Source organism: Cygnus atratus, chromosome 12, assembly GCF_013377495.2.
Source record: "Cygnus atratus isolate AKBS03 ecotype Queensland, Australia chromosome 12, CAtr_DNAZoo_HiC_assembly, whole genome shotgun sequence".
NCBI classification, from domain to species: Eukaryota; Metazoa; Chordata; class Aves; order Anseriformes; family Anatidae; genus Cygnus; species Cygnus atratus.
The window spans coordinates 6,671,831-6,694,544 of record NC_066373.1 but is presented as its reverse complement, the minus strand read 5'-3'; the positions used below and the strand labels follow the sequence as shown (position 1 = coordinate 6,694,544).

The following is a 22,714-nucleotide window of genomic DNA, read 5'->3' as shown; positions in this document are numbered from 1 at the left end:
CCCCTACGTTATTGCTCTTTATTTCTGTCATGAACTTGAAAGTTGACGATAGAGGTGTTTGGTTTTTAAACAAACAAAACCAAAAGCAGACAACCTCAGAGAAAAGATGTGATTCCGTTTCTGGTGGTTACACAGGCAGTATGTGTGATCCCTTCTTTCTTGCAGTATTCTTTGGAGACCGGAATTAAGAGAGCCCCTGAATAAGGATATTTTGCTTTTGCAAAATAGTTTGTTCCACCTCTTTTCTTTATCTGTGAAATTGGCTGTACAATGACAGATGGTTGTACGGTGCCGTTTCTATTGCTGGATAGTACAGCTGTGATTGGCAGGCTGGGCTATGGGCAGGTGGGGGCTCTGTGGACATGAGGTGCACACCCCTAAGAAGACACAGTCTCTCCTTCAGAAGCTGTCCAAGAACCAGTAAGTGTGGGAGCATGGGGTAACAAATGACGGTGGCATCTGTGGGCTGCTTCTCAAATCATCAGCTGGTTTCAGCCTCCCATATGCCCACCAAAAGAAATTTAGGAAGAGTTTGAAGGGTGTAGTGACACTGCCAGTTTGGGAATTATTATTCAGAATCACTAAAGCAGCATCTTTGTAGATGTCTTTGCTGGACAATCTCCTATGTGTAAACGCAGTACAGGAAAAAATATGTGGGCGGTTAAAGTAATGGATTTCAATGGATGAAGGCACTATTTCAGGGCTAGAGTGGAACAGTCATGACATGCTGGAAGGTTTGGACATTTTCAATATATGAACAGAGGACACAAGGTGGTTCTTTGAGGTGGTGTGTGGAAATAAACAGCGATATTGAACCTAAAGGTGTGGAACTAATGAGAGGGGAAAATTACGGTTGTAGATCATAGACTAAATTGATGCTGTGCCCATCTGGAAGTGAGGGACGTACCCTTTGTTTTGGTACTGGTCACCTTGTTTACAACATACGGTGATATAGAGGGTAGAACGATTGGTGAGCAGGGTAGATTACATTGAGATGATTGAACTACTCTTGTGGCTTGGATGAAATTTGTATCTTTGGCATAAGATTCTTTAGCCTTCTACACTGTGGCCTAATTTACCAAAAAGAGGAAAGGATTTCTTTACTGTAAGTAGAAATCATGTCATATATTTCAGGGAAACCTACTGTCAGTAGAGAGGCCCAAGAAAAGAAAGTACACAATCCTCTGCCACGATCCAGTAAACATGCTGGAGTGAAAGGTTAAGGAAGAAGCCTGCAGAGATGAAACTGTGATCCTGTAGCTAGCAGTTTGAGCAATAAACTGGGTTAAACCTCAGGGAGTTAAAAGAATATCCTTTCTTCTACTTCACCAGTGTCTTTCAATTCTCAGTTTTGTTTTCCTAAAATAAATATATAACTTCACTAAAAATGTTGATAAAACTTATACTACAGAGCTGAACAGAGCCAAATTTGCAAATGGATCGTCTGTAGAACATTCTCTGAGCAGTCACATGAAGGCATTTCTGCCCTTCCTCTCCTACCAAGGTCTGTTGGCAGTAATTGTTGCTCTTCTCAGTGTGGTACACAATACAGTTGGACAGAAATGGCTCTAATCCAAGAGAAGCTCTGAGATCCCAGCCATAATATCCCCTCAGGAAAATATACATGAATTGGCTTTGTCACAGCAGGCTCTCTTTGCCAGCTTTGTCGTTTTTATCCTGTGTTTGTATCAAGACTTCTCTGAAGAATTCGGCTTGGGCATTAGTAACATAACATCTCTTTAAATGTGCAGGTATGTGTTAATAGATTAAAATTTGCTAAGAAATGGGAACGCTGCTCAATTGCCTATAATGCTAACACAATGCAATGGTTCTGTACATTCCCAGTTAAGCTCTACACACTGTATATTCTGTATATACTGGGTCCAGCAGAATGGTATGAGTAAGGAGCAGAAGGATGGTTCATAGAACTCAGAAACCATGCAGCACTTGGGGAGTTTAACGGCAAATAGGAATTTTGAATTTTCTTACAGGGCCTGGTAAGCATGTCTTGCAAAGGACCTCGAGGTACATTAGTTTAGTCAGTCTAGGCTGTGTTTTTTTGTATTACAGATGACCTCATTATTGCATACGTCTTAATTTCCAGATTTATTGTCATTGCTGAAAAATACCCGAATGAGGATATATAATAACGTATCCACGGCCGTGCCACTTGTTTAGCTGAAAGGGATGGGAGAAACACACTTGTTCAAAATTGTTTCTTCAATTATAAAAGGATATTCCCTAAAGCAAATGCAAATTATTTCCAACTGGGTTAGAAAATTTCTTTTCCTGTGTTTATTATCATTTTCCATTAGACTGTACAGATAGTGAAAGCTAATTCTGCTCTAGAGAATGTTTAAAAAAACAATACGTCAACCTAAAGTAGTATTGATGCGAAAGTGCGTTTGAGGGAAAAGGCAAACTTGGGATTCCTTTTACTTCTCCTTTGCTATTAATCATTTTCCTCTACTACTGCCTAGGAGGATTTATGTTTGATTCATGGTACAGTGCATGGCTGTGCAACATTATGTTTTTTTCTTGTTTTTCAGTGATAGGTTTGCCAACTTTCTCTACATACATAAATAACACAAAGTTGGAAGCATTTTCCAATTGTCCACTAATGTGTAAAAACAGTTCTGATTCCAGTGCAGAGCTCTACGATACATATTGTGTGTAGCTGGTGCCTCTCAAGTCTTAAATCTGTAGTTCAGCATTAGTTTAGACACAAACGCTATAAGGATTGAGTTACACTCACTGGACAACAGAATTTTTGTCCTTTATTCCAATGGATACTCTTTAAATTTGTAAGCATTCTGTTGCACTATTTCAATCTGAGTCCTCTGCTGATGCGACTGCATAAGAAGAAATTTAATTAACTCATCCATTTAGAAGAAGTCTGATTCATTTACTTTGATTTGAACTGACAAATGTAAATAGCAACCAATATAGAACAATTGGTGAAAAGTAATGTAGGGACATGCTTCTGTAAGAAGAAGGAAACCTTTTTGATCCTTGCTACTGGAAGGGATACCTTTTTTGAAGTAAACCTCAGTCACTTCAGTGAATTCCCATTAAATTTCAGGGCTACCACATGCCTCACTGTACTACTGATGAAACCTGGAGTATTTTCCGAAGTGCAGGGGTGATCTACTGTCCTCATTGGTAACGGGCAAACACTCAGACACAGACTTAGCCCAAGCTCCATACTGCACTCCAGGAAAGGCACACTATGCTGAGCACTTAAATGTTCACATGGAAAAGCAAATGATTTTATAGTCTAAGTAGAACAACTTAAACCTTAACCATACTTGCTTAGTAAAGAAGGTTTTTTATGTTCTCCCTTCTCTATAGTGGAAGAGGGAATGGTTTTAATATTCAGGCACATTGGGGAAACAAGTACTTGCAGTCTTGGTTGAATAAGTGGACTGTTAGCAGCCATAAACTTTAAAACAGAAAAATGACTCATTTATGAAATAGCTTATGGTGTTGCACTAGTGCAAAATTTGACTAACAGGGTAAGAGAGTTGCAGATGACACTAAAGTATACAGATGTTGTATCAGCTCTTCAACCTTTTAAATATTTTAATAGTTTCATCTGGATCCTATAGTCACTATTATGGTTAAAAATCGTATTGTTCCCTTTTCCTCTGCCTGCTGTTTGCATTTGCAAGCTACTTACGAGTGTCCTGGAAACAACTGAACCTTTCTCCAGAGTCTTAAACTTGATACTGTACAAGTGAAAAATGCAGGGAAAGCACATTTTCTGAGATTTGCCTTGCTAACTGTGATATGGTAGAGATTAAAATAAATGTTGCATGCTTTGCTTTCTACATGATGTTATGGTAATAAATTTCAAAGATAGGCAAATGTATTTGCCGATTTTTTTGGATATTCTTGAAAGAATATTGTCCATATTGCAGAACAATTCTTATAGGATAGTTAGGTATTGTTTATGCGGTAAGCTAACTTAATAAAAGTTATTGTTACCTTGTGGTCTACATTCAGAGGTCAACCTTCTATCCAGTAGGATTCATAGGACAGGGTTCTCCAAGGTTAATTTACAATTATTTCCTAAGTCAGAAAGTCTTTTTTTTTTTTTAGTGCATTTTTTCTTTTGTTCTGATAGGTCTTTTTAAGTCTTGTGTTTACTAATTGAGTGAACCACTTGGCAAAATTAAGGTTATAATATTGAGTTCACTGCAGCCAGCTTTTAAAATAAGGCTGACAGATGGTAGAGACATTTTGTGCCCAGCATCCATTCAATTTAATTGAAACTTGAAAGCCATATTTGCTTAGTATCTTTAAACATCTCGCACCACTTTCTGTATTGGACATTCAATAATGATTTTGGGTGCCTGGACCCCAGTTCAAGCTTTTAAATATATTGTGAGACCCACATGTTCCCAAGTCAGCATGTTTTTTCAAACTTCTATGTCATTTTTCTTAAAATATTCAATAAAACTATGTCGCAGATGGCAGATCCTATTAACATTAAACTCTTTCTTGTCTCAACATACCCTGTTATGCCAGCAAAAACTTATGTGATGAGGATATGAAACAGCCTTTATGTGTACATTTTCAATTCCTGAGGTTTCCCACCATGATAGTGAGAAACACACACACAATTTCAGTTCATCAACACTGAGCCCCCACGAGTTCTAAAACTTCCCATGTAAAAATAAGTTCCTCTCCAGAGCATTAGTAAAAAGAAGTTTTTGTTCCTTTCTTGCATGTGCTAATTGCTGCCAGCTGTTAAATGTCTGGTGGTATTGGTAAGACACTACTTATTAAAAAAAAAAATAGTGGGTGGAAAAAAAGGTAAGAAATACACGCTTAATGCAATTATAACCAAAGTATTTCGTTAATCACAGCTACTGCCTGGACATGCCATTCTCTCTGTAGGAAGACAGAAGATATTAATTGACCATCACAGGTCAATTCAAAAAAACATTTTGTATTTTCAGTGAAAGTAAAATTTCTTCACAAATATTCTGCAAAGAAAAAATAAATTAATCTAACCAAACCCTGTAAGGATTAACTCCCTGAGCTTCTATTTCTCTGTGTACCTCAGCTTTCATATTACAGTACCATTGCATACATACTATGCTATTCAGAAACTACCATTAAGACTTGCATCCCATTTTGGCAAACACAATACAAAAATCAAGCCTTAAAAATTCATTAAAAACCGTATAACTGTATATTAATTTTGTTAAAGCAGCTGATTGAGTGGCATTGCTTGTTATATGCCTTAAACATACTCTTTGGAAGAATGGAATTCAGTCTTTTCAATGAATGTGTACCAGTAAATTATCAATAGGTTATCTTTCTTTCAGGTGAAGGAGGCTATGCAGAGAATCCATGACCGAGGTAATATAGGAAAACTAATTCTGGATGTGGAGAAAGCACCCACTCCCCTGGTGAGTGCAAAGCACTACATACATGGCATACAGTCACACCAGGTAAAGCGTGGTAATGACCTTTGGAGAAATATCCTTTAAAATTTTTTTGTGTAATGTTTTCTTTTAAATCCTAAATAGAACCAATAATAATAGTTTATATTTTTAACTCAAGGTAAAATGCAGTTGTAATTCTTCCAGTCCCAGCAGTTAATTTTCTATGCAGTATGGCTGTCTGCCTCACTGAGAAAGTGTCTGCAAGTCTTAAATCAGGATAAAACTGCCACATCTATTTTTGTTCCTGTGAAAGAAAACAAATACACGTTTCATGAAATACAAAATTCCTGTCTTAATAAGTAGATGGAACAGAAAAAGACACAATCAATATTACTTCAGTGTATGAACATAGAAGTGCTTTCTGATTACCATACAAAAGTCAGGCAATACCTTGGGTAGGAATTTCTTTTACTTCTCTGACAGTCTATGAAGTATAATACCTAAACACTTTCTTTTGGAAGTGTTCTGAAGCAGGATAGTTGTGATGGAGCTCTGTTCCACTGCTTCTGGAGGGTTTGACATGTTAGTGAAATATTACAGAGAGCTATTGTGAAGGAAAGACATGCCCACGCCTAAGTCTTGACTGATGATGTGGAAAAAAACAGTAAAAAAGGTAATGAAAAATTGACTTCAAATGGACACTGAAGTGTGAAGTTTGCTTTCAGACCTGAAATGTCTCCTGTTTTGAAAGAACAGAAAAGAACCTGGAATTACAGTTAAGCTCTTGCTCGCTTTTACTCTGAAATTGGCCCCAAATCCCCTACAAGATCCCTGCAAGGAAGAGGAATGCTTTGGGGACCTCACATATGGAAGTTAGGCATTATTTTGTGGCTCAGTTGCACCTTAAAACTGTAAAGAGAATCCCTAACACAACATTAATACATTCATTCCGTCTGTCCTCTTATTATTGTACATTCACAATAGCCATTGGTTAGAAGGTGAGAACAAATCTGTTACACTTCCATGAAAGGGTGTTAATTAAAGATATGGGTAAGTTCAGAGCATTGCTTTTTTTCTATTAAAATCAGGTTGTCTTTGAGATTTTTATTTTTATTTCCAGCAAAGGCTAGTAGTAATGAAACAGGGAAGGTACCATTTGACTGCATTTCTCATTAAAAAATAAATTTAATGGTTGTGAAATAGTTGTAGGGTAATACAAGAATCTTCTTGTGTCCTAAGAGATAATGTTAGTGTATAACCATCACCTGTCTAGTAAACCAGACTCTTCTTGTGCCACTGGATAAAAGTCAAACTGATGAGGTGAAGTACAAGAGGGTCTTGCACCTTTACACAGCTTGTAATAGATATTCTCATATAAAAAAATATGATGTTCTCCTTAAATGCTGTCATGAACTACTAATTTCTGCAGCTTCCTACCACTTGTACGGGCATCTTCAATCAAATAAGGAAATGCAGTTTCTCCTCACTCATGTATCCAAGCTATGTGCTCTGTCAATAGACAAGTAGATTCTCACAGCATCTGCATATCCCCTGCCTTAAAGTTTTTAAGTCATTATTTTTTGTATTAAGCAGTTGCTGTTAGTTAGTTTAGTTAGTTAGTTAGTTTTCATGACACCATGCTTCATGTGGGACCAGATCCAATCCATGAGCTTCATTAAAGAACCATAGTACCTATTTCTGGAAGAGCAAACGCAGAAGGATTTGTAAAACAGGGGTTCCATGCATTTTGTGGACTTCCTACACAATTGAATTTTCTTTTTGAGAACCTTAATACTATTTTGCTACAAGTATGCAGATCAAAGTTCACTTGTACAATTGTCCTAAAAAACAGCTTTTGGTTACATAATATAGCTGTAATCCATGAGGTAACAGTTTAAAATTTGAGCTGAAAGCAATATAGTGCCTACAACAGTTTTGCCCAGACAGAACGTTTGTTTTAGTTGCATCCCTGTCTTCTTTCATTTTTAAAGTCACTTTTTCAGGTGAATCAAACTGAAATAAGACTGGATAAAGCAATGTGATAGATGCTCTGATTTTCTTCATCTTTCATCCTTCAGATGGCCAATGACAGCACAGAGACAAGTGAGGCTGGAGAAGAGGAAGAAGATCACGAAGGGGACAATGAGAATAAAGAGCGCATGCCATTCATTCAGTAGCAGCCAGAGGTGATGGAAGCAGAAAGATTGTTTAAGTAGAAGGGAACAAGACTGGGAAATCTATTCTGTGCATCAGTGAACAAATGCTGTAGTACAGTGTGTGTTGTATTTGTCTGCAGTCAGCTGAGCTATGAGCTGTTGATCATTGTTGTTTTGAACTCAAGTGCCATTCTCATCCAGTGCAGTATTATGACATTCCTGTGTAATACCCACTTTCCCTGTAGGAGTCCCATGGATTTTTGTTTCAGTTTAAAAGCTTCATTAATTTACTGTGTAATTTTAGATGGGCATCTTTCTCATGCAGATTCCAACATTTTGCATAAAGTTATTTGAGGGGGGGCGGGTGGGTTTTTTTTGCAAGTTAACAACCACAGTAACAACAAAAATCCCCCACTTGCTGTCTGGAAAATTCTTCTAAATGGAGAGAGGATTTTAAGTTTGTGGATTTTCAGTGTTAAAATAGTTTTCCTTTTATGAACCACAGATAAAAGTTGCAAAAAAAAAAAAAGATGAGGTTACTTTCCTTTATCATGCTTCCTCATCTTATAAGCACTCCTATCTTCATTTTCAAAAATACCTCATTTAGAATTGTGGAATCTGAAATCGTGCAAGAAATCATTTATTGAGAGACTTTGATTAGTATTGTATAATCATGTTAATCGTCAGCAGCAGTAAACACTTAATTCAAAGTGCCAGCTACCTTGCTTTTCCGTTGATCTCCTGAGTTATCGCCCCATATGTTCTAGGCAAAGAAAGGTCAGGGAGACGCTCTTTTTAGACCCTGAACAATTAGTGTTGTTACTGACAGTTCAACAACATCTTCTGCTTAGGACACATTGACTCATCTGTGTTTAAAATCCAAAATATTTTTAAATTACATTTTTAAATCCTATCAGTGAGGATCACTCTTCAGTATGTGGAAAGAAATTTATTGGCAGAGTTTACTGCTCTGAAATCAGTATGTATTGATCAACTGTCAAGCTAGAGCTGAACTCTTACAGCAGTTAACCCTTTAAAAATTACTTGTACACCTTAATCCCATCAGAAATTATGCACAGGGTAACTTTATCTAAGTGAATAATTCCATTAAAAGCTCTGCTCCATATGTACAGTTATGTTTGTGATTATTTGAAGGATCGAGTGTTCAACGACCAGCTAGTCTATCTACCTCCCACTAGTGGAAACTATGTCTATACATGACAAAAGTAAATATTTTTCCTTGTCTTTCACCTATCCAAGCAGCAGCTACTCAGGTCCTCAATGGTTTTGTTAAAATAATTATTTTAAAATTATTTTAAAATGACTGCAACCACCTTCAGTAGAAATGCTAAAAGAACACCAGAGACCTTGTATAATGCCATGTATCTTTGAATTAATATATTTTTAGCAAAACTAAGTATTTCTCCAAGCATGGCTAGTTGTTCACCTAAATCTACAAGTATCTAATAGTGATAGAAGTATAAAAATAATTAGAAAAGAGAAGTTGGAGAGCTTCTCAGGCTTTTCTCAATGTGAAAGGAATTGTGAGTCTGGATGACTTTTATGTGTGGTTTTAGGGGACTCTCTCTGGTTCTGTTTTGTTTTTCGTTTGTTTAATATTTGCTGCCTGAGTATTAATGTCCATCTCCTTACACTGTGCTCATGAAGTTGCTGTTCTAATACTAGATAATTGTGCAGAACGGTCATTCTGAATAAGTTTCCCTTGAGTTAAACAAATTCAAAAATAACAAGAAGAAATAACTCTGGAGAAAAATGTCAAAAAAACTTTTGTTGAAATATTAGTTTAAAAAAAAAAACAAAAAACAAAAAACAGATTTCTATAGATGTTGATGCAGAACTTCATTATAGTTGATTTTCTTTTCATGTTGGACTTATCTACACTTCCAGTGCCATATCAGACCCAAACAGGAACTCTGTACACAGAAAATATATATATTCAATGAGAGTTTTCCATGTTTTGGGATTGCCAACTGAGCTTTTAAGAAAGGCCATTAAGTTTTCACAATTCATAAGCTGACAACAGTAGGAAACATGCCCAATTTTGTTTTGTAGTTAGTGTAATGATGTCCTGCAACAAACCTTAACATAACTAGGAGCTTTGATTTGACGCCAAAGTGAGCAATATTGCTGGTGACCTTTGAGCTGGCAGTAAAGTGGCATTCTCAAGGCCTTAAATTAGTAGGGCAAGCAGAATAGCAAATCCATTCTTCTGTTATAAACCACAGTATGGTTGGCTCTACAGTTAAATTTCCCTTCAAGATATATAGAGATGGGTGGTCATGGCCACAGACATCATAGGGACAACAATCAAATGAAATCATTTTGGCTATTTCTTTCTGGTTTTGTTAGCAAGGCAAAAATACTCTTCATGCTAATTCATACCAATTTTAGGGCCATTTTCTGATCAGCAGAATATCAGGTAATTGCAGTGAGTACAAAGGAGTACTTCGAGATCTACCTAAGCACTACACAGATCAGTATTACAATCACTAAGCTAAACTCTATTCTGTGTTTTCCTGGTGTTAATAGGGTGTATATGAAGGTTACTACTGAAATGAATAGAAAGTTTTCAGGTACTTGTTCTGGAAGCTAGCAGAATTTGGCCCACAAGCCCTAAATACTAGAATACCACAAACAGGTTTGAAGTGGTAGAGGGCATGCTATACAAAATGATGGTGAATGATTGTTACTGAACGAGTCTTATTGCAAGAGAAATGAAGGTTCGTGTTTACTACTAACACTGTTGTTTAAACAATTCTAAGACAATTGGATAGTTTCTTCAAGTGAAACAAAGTATTTCTCAATTTGCCTTAAAGGAACTGTGAAAGCTTCTCTTTAACTTAAGCCTGATTGAAGTGAACTGAAACACTGTTTAACTGTATTTGTTGCTTTAGAGCTTTTGTTATATTGTGCCTACAAAGCAAATTATGTTTACATAAAAATATAAATAAAATATTGAGCATAGCATTATCCGTGGCTTACATGTTTTATTATAATACAATGTTCGCATTAGGGAACTGACTTGGAATTGGTTAAGAGGAAAATCTGAGGTCTCATTTTCTGTTTTGGTCACTGAGGGATATACAAGGATTTATTTTTCTTTATTACAGAATACATCAAGGTTATTAAAATGGCTGAGTGTGCTACTTTACAGAACATTAACAATTTAGTATAAAATGTTAAATGTTACAATCTAAAAACTTCAAAACATTATATAGGCACCATTCATGAAGTGTTCAGTGAAGAGTATTATTTTGATAGGGGTTAAAACTAATATCCAGAATTTTTGCACTCAGATTGCACTGAGAAAAGGCTTGAACACGTAAGTTATTCTCAGAGTGAAAGTTCCTTGTAGAAGTCAAGGTTCCCTAAGGGAATAATCTTAAAAACAGGATCCAAACAGCCTCCACCAAATGAGCTGATGGAAAGCACAAGGACATGAATCCTGCTATCCCTGGGTCATGGACTTACTTAACTCAGGGCTGCAAGGAGGTGGTTCAATTCACATGAGATCTAAGATTACCTCTCCTGAAGACAGTTCTTACACTGTTTCTTTCAGAGAACTGATTATGGTTACCATACCTTACAGGTAATCTCAAGTTTATACTTGAGTACATGTCTTTAGAGATCTCCCTGCATGAAAGGAAGAAATGGTTCGATGAACTTCAGTTTAATATCTGAACAAAGAGAAAATGTTAGCTTTGGTTAATTCCTGTCATGCCAGACTTGTTCTAAAGCCTATGTCCCTGGAAGATCTCACTTCAGTAGTTACTGGATCTGCCCTATAAAAAAGGCAGTTCTAAATCTAAAAGCACGCATGAAAAGATGCTGATTGAGAAGAGGAGCAGAATAAATTTCTGCCCTCTGTTTTCCAGTCTTAATAAGCAAATAATGATCAGTGCATCCCTAATCATAGCATCAGAATAAGGCTGAAAGCAAACAGCCTTTTGACAACTCTCTGTGATTACTAACAAAGCTCTGCCTTTTACCACCTTTCCCTCTGGGCCATCTATACAAGATTGTCACACACACAGAGGCTGCTACCAGGCAAGCAGGGATACAGACTTTGCATGGCATGTGGCCAGAGAAAATGCAAAAAATCATCTTAGTATGCTGAGTATCCCAGGTCTTCACCTCATTCCCTCTTTTTGTGCTTCACTCATTTTCTGTGAGCTTAGTCATTAATCCTGGTGGGTTTTGCCAAAACATATTCCCCTACTATGGACGTGACATCCAGCACACACAGCACAACAGCTTGTGCTCCTACAGAACCGTGCGGGAGTGTCCCCTGCAGCCCCTGAGTCCCTCGGTGTGAGCAAGTGTTTTGTTTCACTACAAGAAGAGCCAAAACAATCAACGCCCTATAACTGGTATCTGCATGGAGACATCTCTTTTCCAAGCAATTTTTAACATCTAGGCAGACGTAGTAATGTTTTCTTCTGAGAGAACAGGTTAGAGAATAAATGCAAATGTAGTTTTATCTCCTCACTTGGAGCTGTCGTGCTGATTGATTGCCTTCAGCTGATCCAAACTAAACCATTCCTTTTGTGTCTACCTGGGCGCTCTCTGTCAAACACATATGCAGCAAATGGCACGGTTTTCTGAACACTGGCCTGATCGCTGCCATTTCTAACAATGCCGTGTTGGGCACCTCACCACCAGGATACTGTTCAGTAACTGGAAGGTGTGAACACAGTGCAGATAATACACAATTAGAGTATAAATGTAGGAAGAGAATTAATCATGTACAGCTCTGCCCAGGAGTAACAAATGAGTAGAATTTGCAGAATACTATCTGTTGATTTATTTGTATGTTTTACATCTATTAACCATATGCCTGATTTGATTAATATATATTTGTGGTGATTATATTTCTCTTTTAAGGATGCTTAAACTCCTTCAGCAATGTTTAAAGACCACATCCGTATTCTCTAAGGATGATGAAGAAGAAGCCATTTATCAAACATTCAGCACTTTCTCCATCAGTTCCCAGGGTTGTAAAAATGGACACTTTCTTCATCCAGTCTGATTCCTGCCCTCCTTCATTCATCAAAAGCATTTTTCAGGAAACCTAACAGCCTGCTAAGCAGTTCAGACTTCCCTCTGGTAAGAGTAACGTTACATTCCAGTAGCTACCTTGCATCCCTGGTTAAGGAGAGAAGGCTGAGAGAGAGTTGGTACTACCTTAAATTTGTACATACAATCATGCTTTGGACACAGATTCTCTTGTATTGAAGTTTTGACTGCAAAAACACAGGTAAGAGTATGTATTAGGTGTTTGAAACTTTGGTACTTATTATTTGGGAGCTTCTCCTATTCAAGGTTGGTATTGGAGATAATAGTCTCTTCATGTCAGGAGCTGTATATAGCTTATAAATGAGGGCATACTTACTGTGTTTTGCTTTTTTTTTTTTAAATAAATTCCAATTTATGCTCCATGGAGATGGACAGGTGGAGCAGCCCATGCTCCCGCAAAGCAGAGCCAGGTGGACAGGGAGGTAGCGGAGCGGTGTGTGTCGGTCACTGCCCTGTCTGCATGCTCCTGTGGCAGCCTCCAAGGCCTTCTGTTCTTGCTCTTATTTGCTACATCTCTGGAAATCTGACTCAGTTCGGGGAAAGTGGTCAGAGCTCAGTTTAGCTCCTGCCACTGTATAAAGACACGCAGGTTTGACAGGCTGCAGAGCAACCCATCAGCACAGCCCACTGCTGTTGCACCATTGCTCCCCACTCCAGCCAGCCAGGTCTGCACAAAGCTGAAAAGGGGAAGGTGCAAAGGCTGCCTCTTTTTGCCATGTAAAGGGCTGCCTGACACTAACACTGCTGTTGCTTAAGTCCCTATCCTCCTTGGAGCCTCGCCCCCACGTTGGCATGGGGGTCTCAGCCTTCCCTGTGGGGCTTCTGGAAGCCCTGCACCATTTGACTGTTGATCTTGTTCTCTGCTAGTGCCTCAGGAAAAGTAGTTTTTTACTTCCTGAAGAACACCGCATCATGTCCACTTTCACCCCCCACAGAGTGACAGACAAAATCCTAGAGGACATAACATGGGTAATGAACCCTTTACCTATGTGAACCTTTCTTCTCTTCCCCCAGGCACTTTGGGCAAGATGAGGAAAGAAGGCCAGAAACAAGCCTCACCAGCTTTCATAGTGATCGGCATTTCTCTTAAAAACTCAAACACCTGCCAACATGGGAAATCAGCTTTCATTTAGAAAGGTACAGTCTTCACAGTTGTTGGTAAAATCTTGATAACTGATTGAAAGAAAACAGAACCTGAAAAGGCAGAGGAAGAGTCTTTAATCCTGCAACTTGTGAGCACCCGTGATGTTTTAACACCAGGTGCAGACATCGCTCGTCTCCCTGCAGCCCCGCAAAATTGCTGCCTGGGCACCCTGGGATTAAACATGTAGGCTAAGAGATGCCACCGGCACTTGTTAGTTTAGAAAGCTGTAAGAAGGGGGAGAGGGTTGTGGTGTGGCTGGGTGGGAGCCTGCAGGGGTGGGGGCCTTCTTGTCTTCCTTCAGAGATTAGGAAGTCTGGAGGAGTTTTTTCTTCTTGCTTAGTGACCATGCTGAGATGCTACAATTAGCCTGAAAGAATAACAGAGCTAGGAGAAATAGCAGAGGAAAAACTTCTCCTGTGAAGGCCGAGGGGTTGGGTTACACCCCGTGATGGTGGGATGTGTGTGTGGATTTGCTTTTAGAGCTGCACCTGTGAAGCACCCTCCCCCCCTATGTCCTCATCTCCCCCAGGCTGCCGTGCCCATCGGTCCGGGGCTCTGCGCTGCTCCTGGGCCCAAGGGTGGCTGCAATCAAGCAGCTCCCGCTCCTACAGCCCTGCTGGAGGCAGCTCTGCCTCTGCAGGGGCCAGAACTGGAGATGGGCTACGTTCTGCCAGACACTAGCTGAGTCCCTGCCAAACATCATTTTCATGATAAGCTGCAGGTTCCAGTACAAATCATTTTGTGCTCTTCTGCTGGGTAATCTTTGTAAATACATCTCCCACATGGTGAGATGTGTTTCGCTGTATCGTGCGGCAGTAAATGATGCAGCATCTTAGCTGCCCTGGAAGAACAGAGTGAGACTGCAGATAATGCCAGGTGCATTATTTATAGTAAGGCTTTTTGTACTTTCCCTGAACTGGCTGACCCTTAGGCTGTCCAGGTGATGATCTAATAAATTTATAAAGGCTGGTGGCCGAAGCTAGCTGAATGGTGACTGGGGTGTCTCCTGGTGATACAGGCACCGTGTGGCCTGAAGGACATATCAGATCTGTGATGTTTTCCAGAGGCCACTAGGTGAAAACATTCCTTTTGTTGCTAGCACAGAAGAGAGATAAGTGAAGTGTTTTCCTTTTCTATGTCAGTTTGCTTTGGCAAATTATTTCTCTGTTTCTCTGCTGCTGTTTTTTCTTTCTACTGGCTGCATTTTATATTAGGATTTTTTTTTCCTTCTGTAAAAAAAAAAAAAGGAGAAAAACCAGAGAAATCAAACCAAATGTCTGGTGACTCATCAAGTACCTCACTGGTCTTATAAAAGCATCCTATCATCAGTGCATTTGAGTTCCTGGGCCATTTCTATTGTAGACAGGAAAAATGAGATTAAATGACTTGTCCAATGCTATATTATTGCTATTTGGTTTAAAGACTTATCATTCTCTGGGATTTATTTCTCCATTTACTGAAGGAATCTTGATTAAACTTAGCAGCTGAGATGGAAGTTTTGCCTCCATGGTTAAAAGCTCTGTCATACCAAGGCAAAGGAGATGCACAGAATTACGCTGCATACCCTCATCTGAGACCCTGCCAGCAAAGCCCCATAGAAATATAAGCAGTTGAGAGACAATAGTCTAAATTTTCCTTGATCTTTCTCAAGAAATAGGATAGATCAGAACATGAATCAGCTATAAACATTGACCACTATAAATATTTTCTACTATTTTCCTGATCATCCTCTCTACATATATCTGAGTAATCACCTCTGGTAGGGCATTGCAGAAAAAAGGATCAACCCAGATCCCTGAACCCTGCTTTTTCTGACAAGCAGTGCCCAGCTTCATATGAGACTGCAGATCCAGCCCTTCTGTCTCATCCTCACCTCCTGGATGAAACTGCTATTGCTCCATCTGAGGATCAGATGGAAAATGATGTTGCATATTGGGCTGTAAAAGTTAATGCCATAATAAAGTCTGATTGCCAAGTGATGTTGGACCCTTACATCAACAGTGTGTTTATGTGGTGTGTCACTAGAGAGAAGCTGTACTCTGAGACTGTCAGATTGGTCTGTCCCACAGGCATGCGACAGGAGATGTACAGAAGGAACCATCTTTAAGGTCTCACCTGGATGATCAATCTGCAACTGCTCACATACTAGATGCTATTGGCTGTGCTGAATGATACTGCTCTAAACAATTCTTACAGTTCACATATTAAATGTTAGCTTCATTTCAATATTGTCTCTCTTGCAGCACATTCCCTGGCATTGTAGGTTAATTTAATAAAGCACACATACAATTCATATGAGATTTTTGATCTGCATTTTGTTCAGCATGACAGCAATGTATAAAGTTATTACATAGTGTTCTGTTTGCTAATCATCAAACAAAACAGGGTAATAAAAGGATAATAATTGCAAGCTTCCTTCCTTATTCCCATTAAGATGGTAAATTCAGCTCAAACTGGAATCTCATAGGAGTTTTACAACTGGCTTTGATAGGGACAGCATCAAGCTGATTGGTCCTCTAAATGAACCTAGTCGTAGCTGCAGTATTAAAAATTCAAGGAGTAATATTTATTTCCATGTCATAACTTATTTGGTGGGGGGGAAAAGATTCTTTGTTTCATCCTTACTCAGTTCTCCATATTAAAATACACTATATGCATTGCCAAACCCAATGATCTTGAGGACACAGTACTGGTTTATACTGGTTTTATGGAGCTGCTGGAACAAGTATGAAGTACAAAATGAAAAATCCCTGCCCAGAGAATACAGCCACTCCTCTGCACTTACAGCTGTGGCCAGACTAGCTCAGACCTAGAGCTTCACAAATATTACTGCCTTCTTTCTGTCCCCAGACTCACTTATACATTTCCAACTTTGGTGACCTGTCATTACTTTGCCACTGCGTGGGGAGATGATCCCTGACTATTCTGCCACTAATTATCAGAGAAAGAACAAGGGCTGTTGGCCTTAATCCTGCAAAACTGGTGCCTTTAGTGTGGATTTAGCTCATCAGAACTTCCCCATTACTAGAAAGGGGTCACCCCACAGGAACATGCAAGTCTGTTGAGCAAGGGAGAGCACGGGGTTTGGTAAAGCCATAAAACAGCAGCTCTCACCGCTTCTTGATTGCCCCACATGTGTGAGAGGGAAGGAACCGTGGCACACGGCTGCAATCTGACAAGTCTGATTCTGACCCTCTGCTGGGTGACACTGGTGTAAAGCCTTACAACACAATGGATTTACCCTGAGTATTTAGCAGAGAGAGGAAAACCTGGTCTTTTCTCTTTTGCTGTGATGGATAAGCAAAATCAGACCTATCCTAATCATTCCTAGGGCGCTTAAGACATCTGCTGGAAATGGGAATAAACTGCAGTGAGGAGGCACACAACAATGAATAATGTAACAATGAAAAACTCTGTGCTGTTTACATTTACATAACATCTAAATTACTCAGCAAATGCCAGAATCATTTCAATTTGAAACTGTTATTTGAAAATATTTGAATAAATAGCCTGTTTATTCCTGCTGTTCTAGTTGCCAGTGAGGAAGCAATTTTCAGTGTTGAAAATCTTCAAGTCTGAATGCAGTTTTGAACTCGCACTTCCCTGATGTGTAAGGCTGTGCAGCAGGCTCACATGCACAATATGTAGCATCATGGGCTAGGAAGACACTGTAACACTAAAGCACAATTAGAAAGAGGCCAGGCTTCAGGCTTTGGATGGATGTAAGCATCAGCTGCCTTTGCAGTTGGATACAAGGGATAATACAAATCTCCTTTCTCCCCCTCACTTTCTTGCTTACAAATCACGGTGTGACAGCAAGTCCTTTTTAAAAAGCTTCCCAGAATATCGTATATTTTGTCTGGGTATATAACCCTGCCCTTGCGCACCTCTAGCTGCTTGATCTGACACTAGAAACCCACAGCTCAGGTTTCCTGGTGGTACGTGGCTCATGGGGTCTTAGGGCATCCCCCAGCTCTACAGAGCAGTCTCATATTTTTCAGAATTTATTTTTCAGAATTCCCCAAAATGGAAGTTATTTCTCAATAGACATACTGGGTTGTTAGCAAAAAAAAAAAAAAAAAAAAAAAAAAAGCACAGGTACAGGTTATTTTTTCTTTTCCACCCTCACTCAACCTCCTAGTGTGAGCATCTTCCAGCAAGTGATGTGCAATTTGCACTTTTGTCCCATGATGGGGAGCAGGAAGGTTGTGCTTATGGTGCATGCTGCTGGGGCCTGCTTTACTATTTGCCACTGCCCCTTCCCCAGCCTCCAGCAAAGAGGCTGAGTTGTCTGTAGACAAGCAGACATCACCCCAACGTTCACATTTAGACACTATTTCTCTTTCCTGACTAGGCAGCTAAAAACCTCCTTTATATTTTAAAATGAAAGTCTTTTACTTGGACCACATCACATGTTCTCCAGCCCTGGGGCCTGGTGCGTGAGCTGATTATGCTTGTGCATGGGAGCAACGTTGCTTCTAAGGCACAGTAAAGTGGGGTCAGCTGTTTGCACATCGTGTGACAGCCCTGTGGCTTGGCTCCCTGCCGCAGGCCAGGCTGGCAGCCCCCAGTCAAAGTGTCCTGTCAGCAGGCAGCCACACTGGCTGAGCAGCAGCAGCACTGCAGGGGCTCTGGTGCCAGAGACAGGGGCCTCAGCGGCCATATGGACAAACATGAGGTGGGAACTCCAGTTTGTGGGTGGCCAAAGCCCCCTCCTCAGCCCTCAAGCAGAGAATCTAAGTCCTATGTGAAGTGCAGCCACCGAAGGGAGATGTGATCACACTCCTGAGAAGGTCTGGTTTTCCATCTGGTATAGGAAAATCCTACAAATGTCTACACAAGCCAAATGTCTACACAAGCCAAAATGTAATCCTTACTCTGGCGAGTCCTACTGGCTTCAAGCAAAGCTGCACTGTTAGTAACCTGCTATGAACCTGCGAGTGTGCAATTCAGACTGTCTTGTGAGCTCCACAGTGGCTAAATCAAAGCTTTGTCCAAATTGCTTTGTCTGGTATGTGTATGGATGAGCAGAACCTGTTAAGACCATGTTAACGTCAAGCTGGAAAACCTCAGGTTAGAGAGACGTGGTGATCAAAAATAAAATATTTAAGGGGAGAAATGAAATGCTCAGGATGTTTTTAGATCATTTCCTGGAAGGAAAAAAGGCAGCACACATTGCAGGAGAAAAATAAGCACAACATGTATTTTATATTTACAAAAGAGAAAGAGACATATTCTCACACGCACCCCGAGGGCTAAACAAGCTGAGCTGCCGCCAGTAATTCCCAACATGGAAACCTTGCCAAGTCCGCAGGAGTAGCATTTCAAAAGACCCCATTCAACTCTTTTATTTGCACCTGGATTGCAAAGAAACCAAAGCCTTACATTTTCCCCTAAATTCCCTTATCTCTAGAGATGACACGGAGTCACCTGATCTGTAAAAACAGTCTCTGGTTTGGGGGAGATTGTGTTTTGCTCTCTTTGCACATTACATATAACCATCAAAACATTTAACTCCAGACAAGGAGCCATTTCCTTGGGGTCCTTCCTGCCCAAAGAAATAGGCAATGGCAGTGAACAAAATGCTCAGCACCACTTCTTTTTGCTGCTAAAGCCCTGAAGTAACAGAAAATATTTGGCAACTGTGCAACTCCTTTGAGATGTCTGAACCCTGTAAGAAGGCTACCTTATCAGTGCACAGTGGCATTGGATGGGTAACCAAAGAGAGCAAATTTGGTGAATCCCTTCTGAGTTCTGAATCTTTTCTGAATTTATCAGCATTACTTTTACAGCTTTACAACCCTTAACCTCTATTCACTGCCTTTGCAAGAGAATGAAAAGAGCACAGACAAGGCAGTTTGGTCACACAGCCCAGATAAAGAAATGTGCCCTAAATACGTGTGTGATAGACATAAGTCATTGTGTGGCTTCTTGCATATTCTTTACCATCCTCTCTGCTTGCTAAGGCCCAGCTGTGAGATGCTGTTGTGGCAAAGACCCCAAATAGAAGATACAAAAAACATTCACTCAGGAAGCTCAAAATGCTGTCCTGAAACTAGAAAGAAAACTAGAGAAGCCTATATATTGATTGACCCTATTATCAGTTCCACAGTGCCAAGATGAGGATGCATTTGGAACAGAAGCTTTACACACCTACGTATCCTGAATGCTCTCATTTCAACACTCAGTGACCTTCAGCACAAGTCACTGCTGGGCAGCCTGTGTTAGCAATAAATCTGGAACCTTCTTTTATTCTAACAGACAGAGCAGAACCCTCATAGCTTGAAAGTTGCCTTTCAAAAGAGCAAATTAGTATGACAGGAAAAAAACTGAACTGATTGCACAACCCCAGAATATAATTTAGAATTTTCACAGAACCTCACATACCATAAGGTTAGCCCTTCCCCTTTCCAAACACACAGCTTGTTTGTACAAATTTCCTGAAAATAACTTTGGTGTTGGGATGTCAGCCATACCTGCTTCATACCTGGTTGGACTGGGATCAAATCCTTAAGAAAGACTTTGTAAGTCTTTTCAAGGCCTAAGAAACCAAGCACACAGTAATTTTCCAAGCATGACATAATCCATGATTAGCAAAATCTGCAACATTGGTTACATTTAATTGAACCAAATGAAAATCAACCAGTGGATCCCATCTACCACTCAAGTCAGTCATAAAAACCAATGCTGGGGGGTGCTAAACCTTTTACTAACCTTTGTGTTATCTAATTCTCTCGGCTATGTTGGCCCTTGGGTTTGCCCCACTTGAAATTCCTTAGCCTGGTAACAGCTCTGATCAGTTTTCATTTTCTCTTTACACTATGAGTAGAACAGGCAAGTAATTACACACATACAAGCTCCTTTCCCCAAATCCTATGATGAGCTGAGTTTTCTGTAACTGAAAAGCTGCAGAAAAACTTGCTCTGATTTCAGCAGCGGATAGAGCCCACCAGTTTCTCCTTTGGTCAGGCATGTCACAACGCAATTAGCTCTGAAACCCGGAGGGGACTGTAGACCTCAGGAAAACACATACATCCTAATAGCAATATGTGAGTAGTTTGCTTTTCAGAGACTGAAGCAGTAACTTTCTTTAAAATATTTTACAAGTAGTGTTTTATTCGTAGCTCTACTACCTCAGGGGATAACAAAGGACATGATCCCCCTGCATAGATCTTATTCCACATAACAGGAAATGACTTCTGCAGCCAGACCTGTTTCAGGATCTCAGTCCAGCATCCAGTCCTCATCTCACGCCGACTTCTCATTTTCTTTGCATGTTCTTTCCACAAACCCAGAGATGGCTGGGAATGGAGAGGAAAAAACAGCCGTATAAAGAGTTTTTCTGAGCCAGTTTACAGAAGCACATAAAGGTGGAACTGTCTCTGAGGGGAATAGACATTTTACCTTGAAGAGCCTCAGTGCAGAAACTGAAATGAACTTTTCACCAAAGGATGCTTATGCTCTGAATGGCTCAGTTGTTTGAAAGCAAATGGAATGTGGTGGGGAGGCGTGTGCCGTAAAACCACCCAGGTGCCTGTGCTGTACAGCAGCTATGGCTTCTGCAAGATGTTTCTTTTCCAGCTAAGCACTTCAAGAGAAAATACAGTTTTGTCTGTATGAAGAAGTTCTATTATACTGGTGTGAATAAAAGCTACAATCCCATCCTAGTCTGGATGCAGCTGTAAAGGTATGAGGCTATTATATTTATATAGCACATTCTGGTAGGGAAAGAGGAATAATTTGTCCCAAGAAAAAATACTTCTATACATACATAACTTTGTTTGCTCTCTGGGCTATATTATATCACTATAACTGCTTGTAAAAGAAAAATTACAACTCTAAATGACATTGTAATGCCAGTTTCTAGACCATACACAGGTTGGTATTTGCTTTGGCAAGGCCCTAGGCCTCCTATATGGAGGCATTTTCTGTTTCCTCACAGTAGCACCAGGAGTTTACATGTTCTCAGCAACATATTTTGACTTTTCTCTGACTCTCCTGCCCACACACTGTATACAAGAAGTTAAGCTTGCTTTCTCAGTTGCTATAGATTAGTCACAAGTGTGAAACCTATTTCTCAGGTGCTCTAGACAAATTCTAGACCAACAATCCCCTATAACCCTGTGGCTTCTCACAGCAGCTGTAAGGACAGCTTTACAATTCAGGTTTTAGGAGTAAAGCCCAACTGAGCTGCTTGTAAAATGCTCAAAGAGACTACTGAAACAAGGTGGATAAAGCTTTCAAAACAGAGTTTCAGTCTGTTCTTAAAAGGACATAACATGGCATACTCCAAAAAGCACAGGCTTTCACTTGGGCTCTTTGCCAAGGACTCTCAGAATACCAAATCTGGGTTTTCTTTATCCCTTCATTACTCGTGAGTTCTGAGCTTACCTCACTAGAGTACAACTCTTTCTTTCAGACTCATTTCACAGAAGGAAAAGCAAGCCTGTGTAGCAAAGTCAAAGAGAAGAAACAAGTTCATTATTGTGTTGTGTCCTGAAGGACACACTAAAGTGCCTGCTGACCCCAGGTGCTGGCCCTGCCTCTCTCTGGACCTGCTGGCCTGGCAGCTGGGACAGCTGAGCTCCACCTGAAACACCTCCCAGGCTTACAGCTCCCTCACTGAGGTAACACAAAATCAGCACGAGTTTAATGTGTCAGGCAACGAACTGCAGTGATTCAGGAGCCACTTCATGTGCGATTCCACAGCCTCTGAGAAGGGACCAAGTGAAAAGCTAACTGGAGGTTATTGATTCAGCTGTTTGCCTTTAATTAACTTCCATTGATGCCCCAATATCATTGGGATAAAATACAGATCAACCCTGAACTTAGGGTTAGTTCTAAATGACAGACTAAATCTTGAACTTACAAAGATTTCTGTTTTTCTCTTTGATAGCTCACGTTTTGGTTTCTGGTGTGCT

The 22,714-nt window shown here is 39.9% G+C and overlaps 1 protein-coding gene across 2 annotated transcripts in view; it reads left to right on the top strand.

The window, feature by feature from the left end:
- VAT1L (vesicle amine transport 1 like) overlaps positions 1–10,544 on the top strand; it is a 53,900-nt gene extending 43,356 nt beyond the window's left edge. Inside the window, exons 8-9 of one of the 2 annotated variants that reach the window (XM_035543345.2) lie at positions 5,337–5,420; positions 7,475–10,544. In XM_035543345.2, the coding sequence (XP_035399238.1) occupies positions 5,337–5,420; positions 7,475–7,573 (183 nt within the window). In that variant the 3' untranslated portion in view covers positions 7,574–10,544. Of the gene's footprint in view, positions 1–5,336; positions 5,463–7,474 lie in introns of both variants that reach the window. The other variant, XM_035543344.2, reaches the window with a different exon arrangement.
- Positions 10,545–22,714: the final 12,170 nt, after the last annotated feature.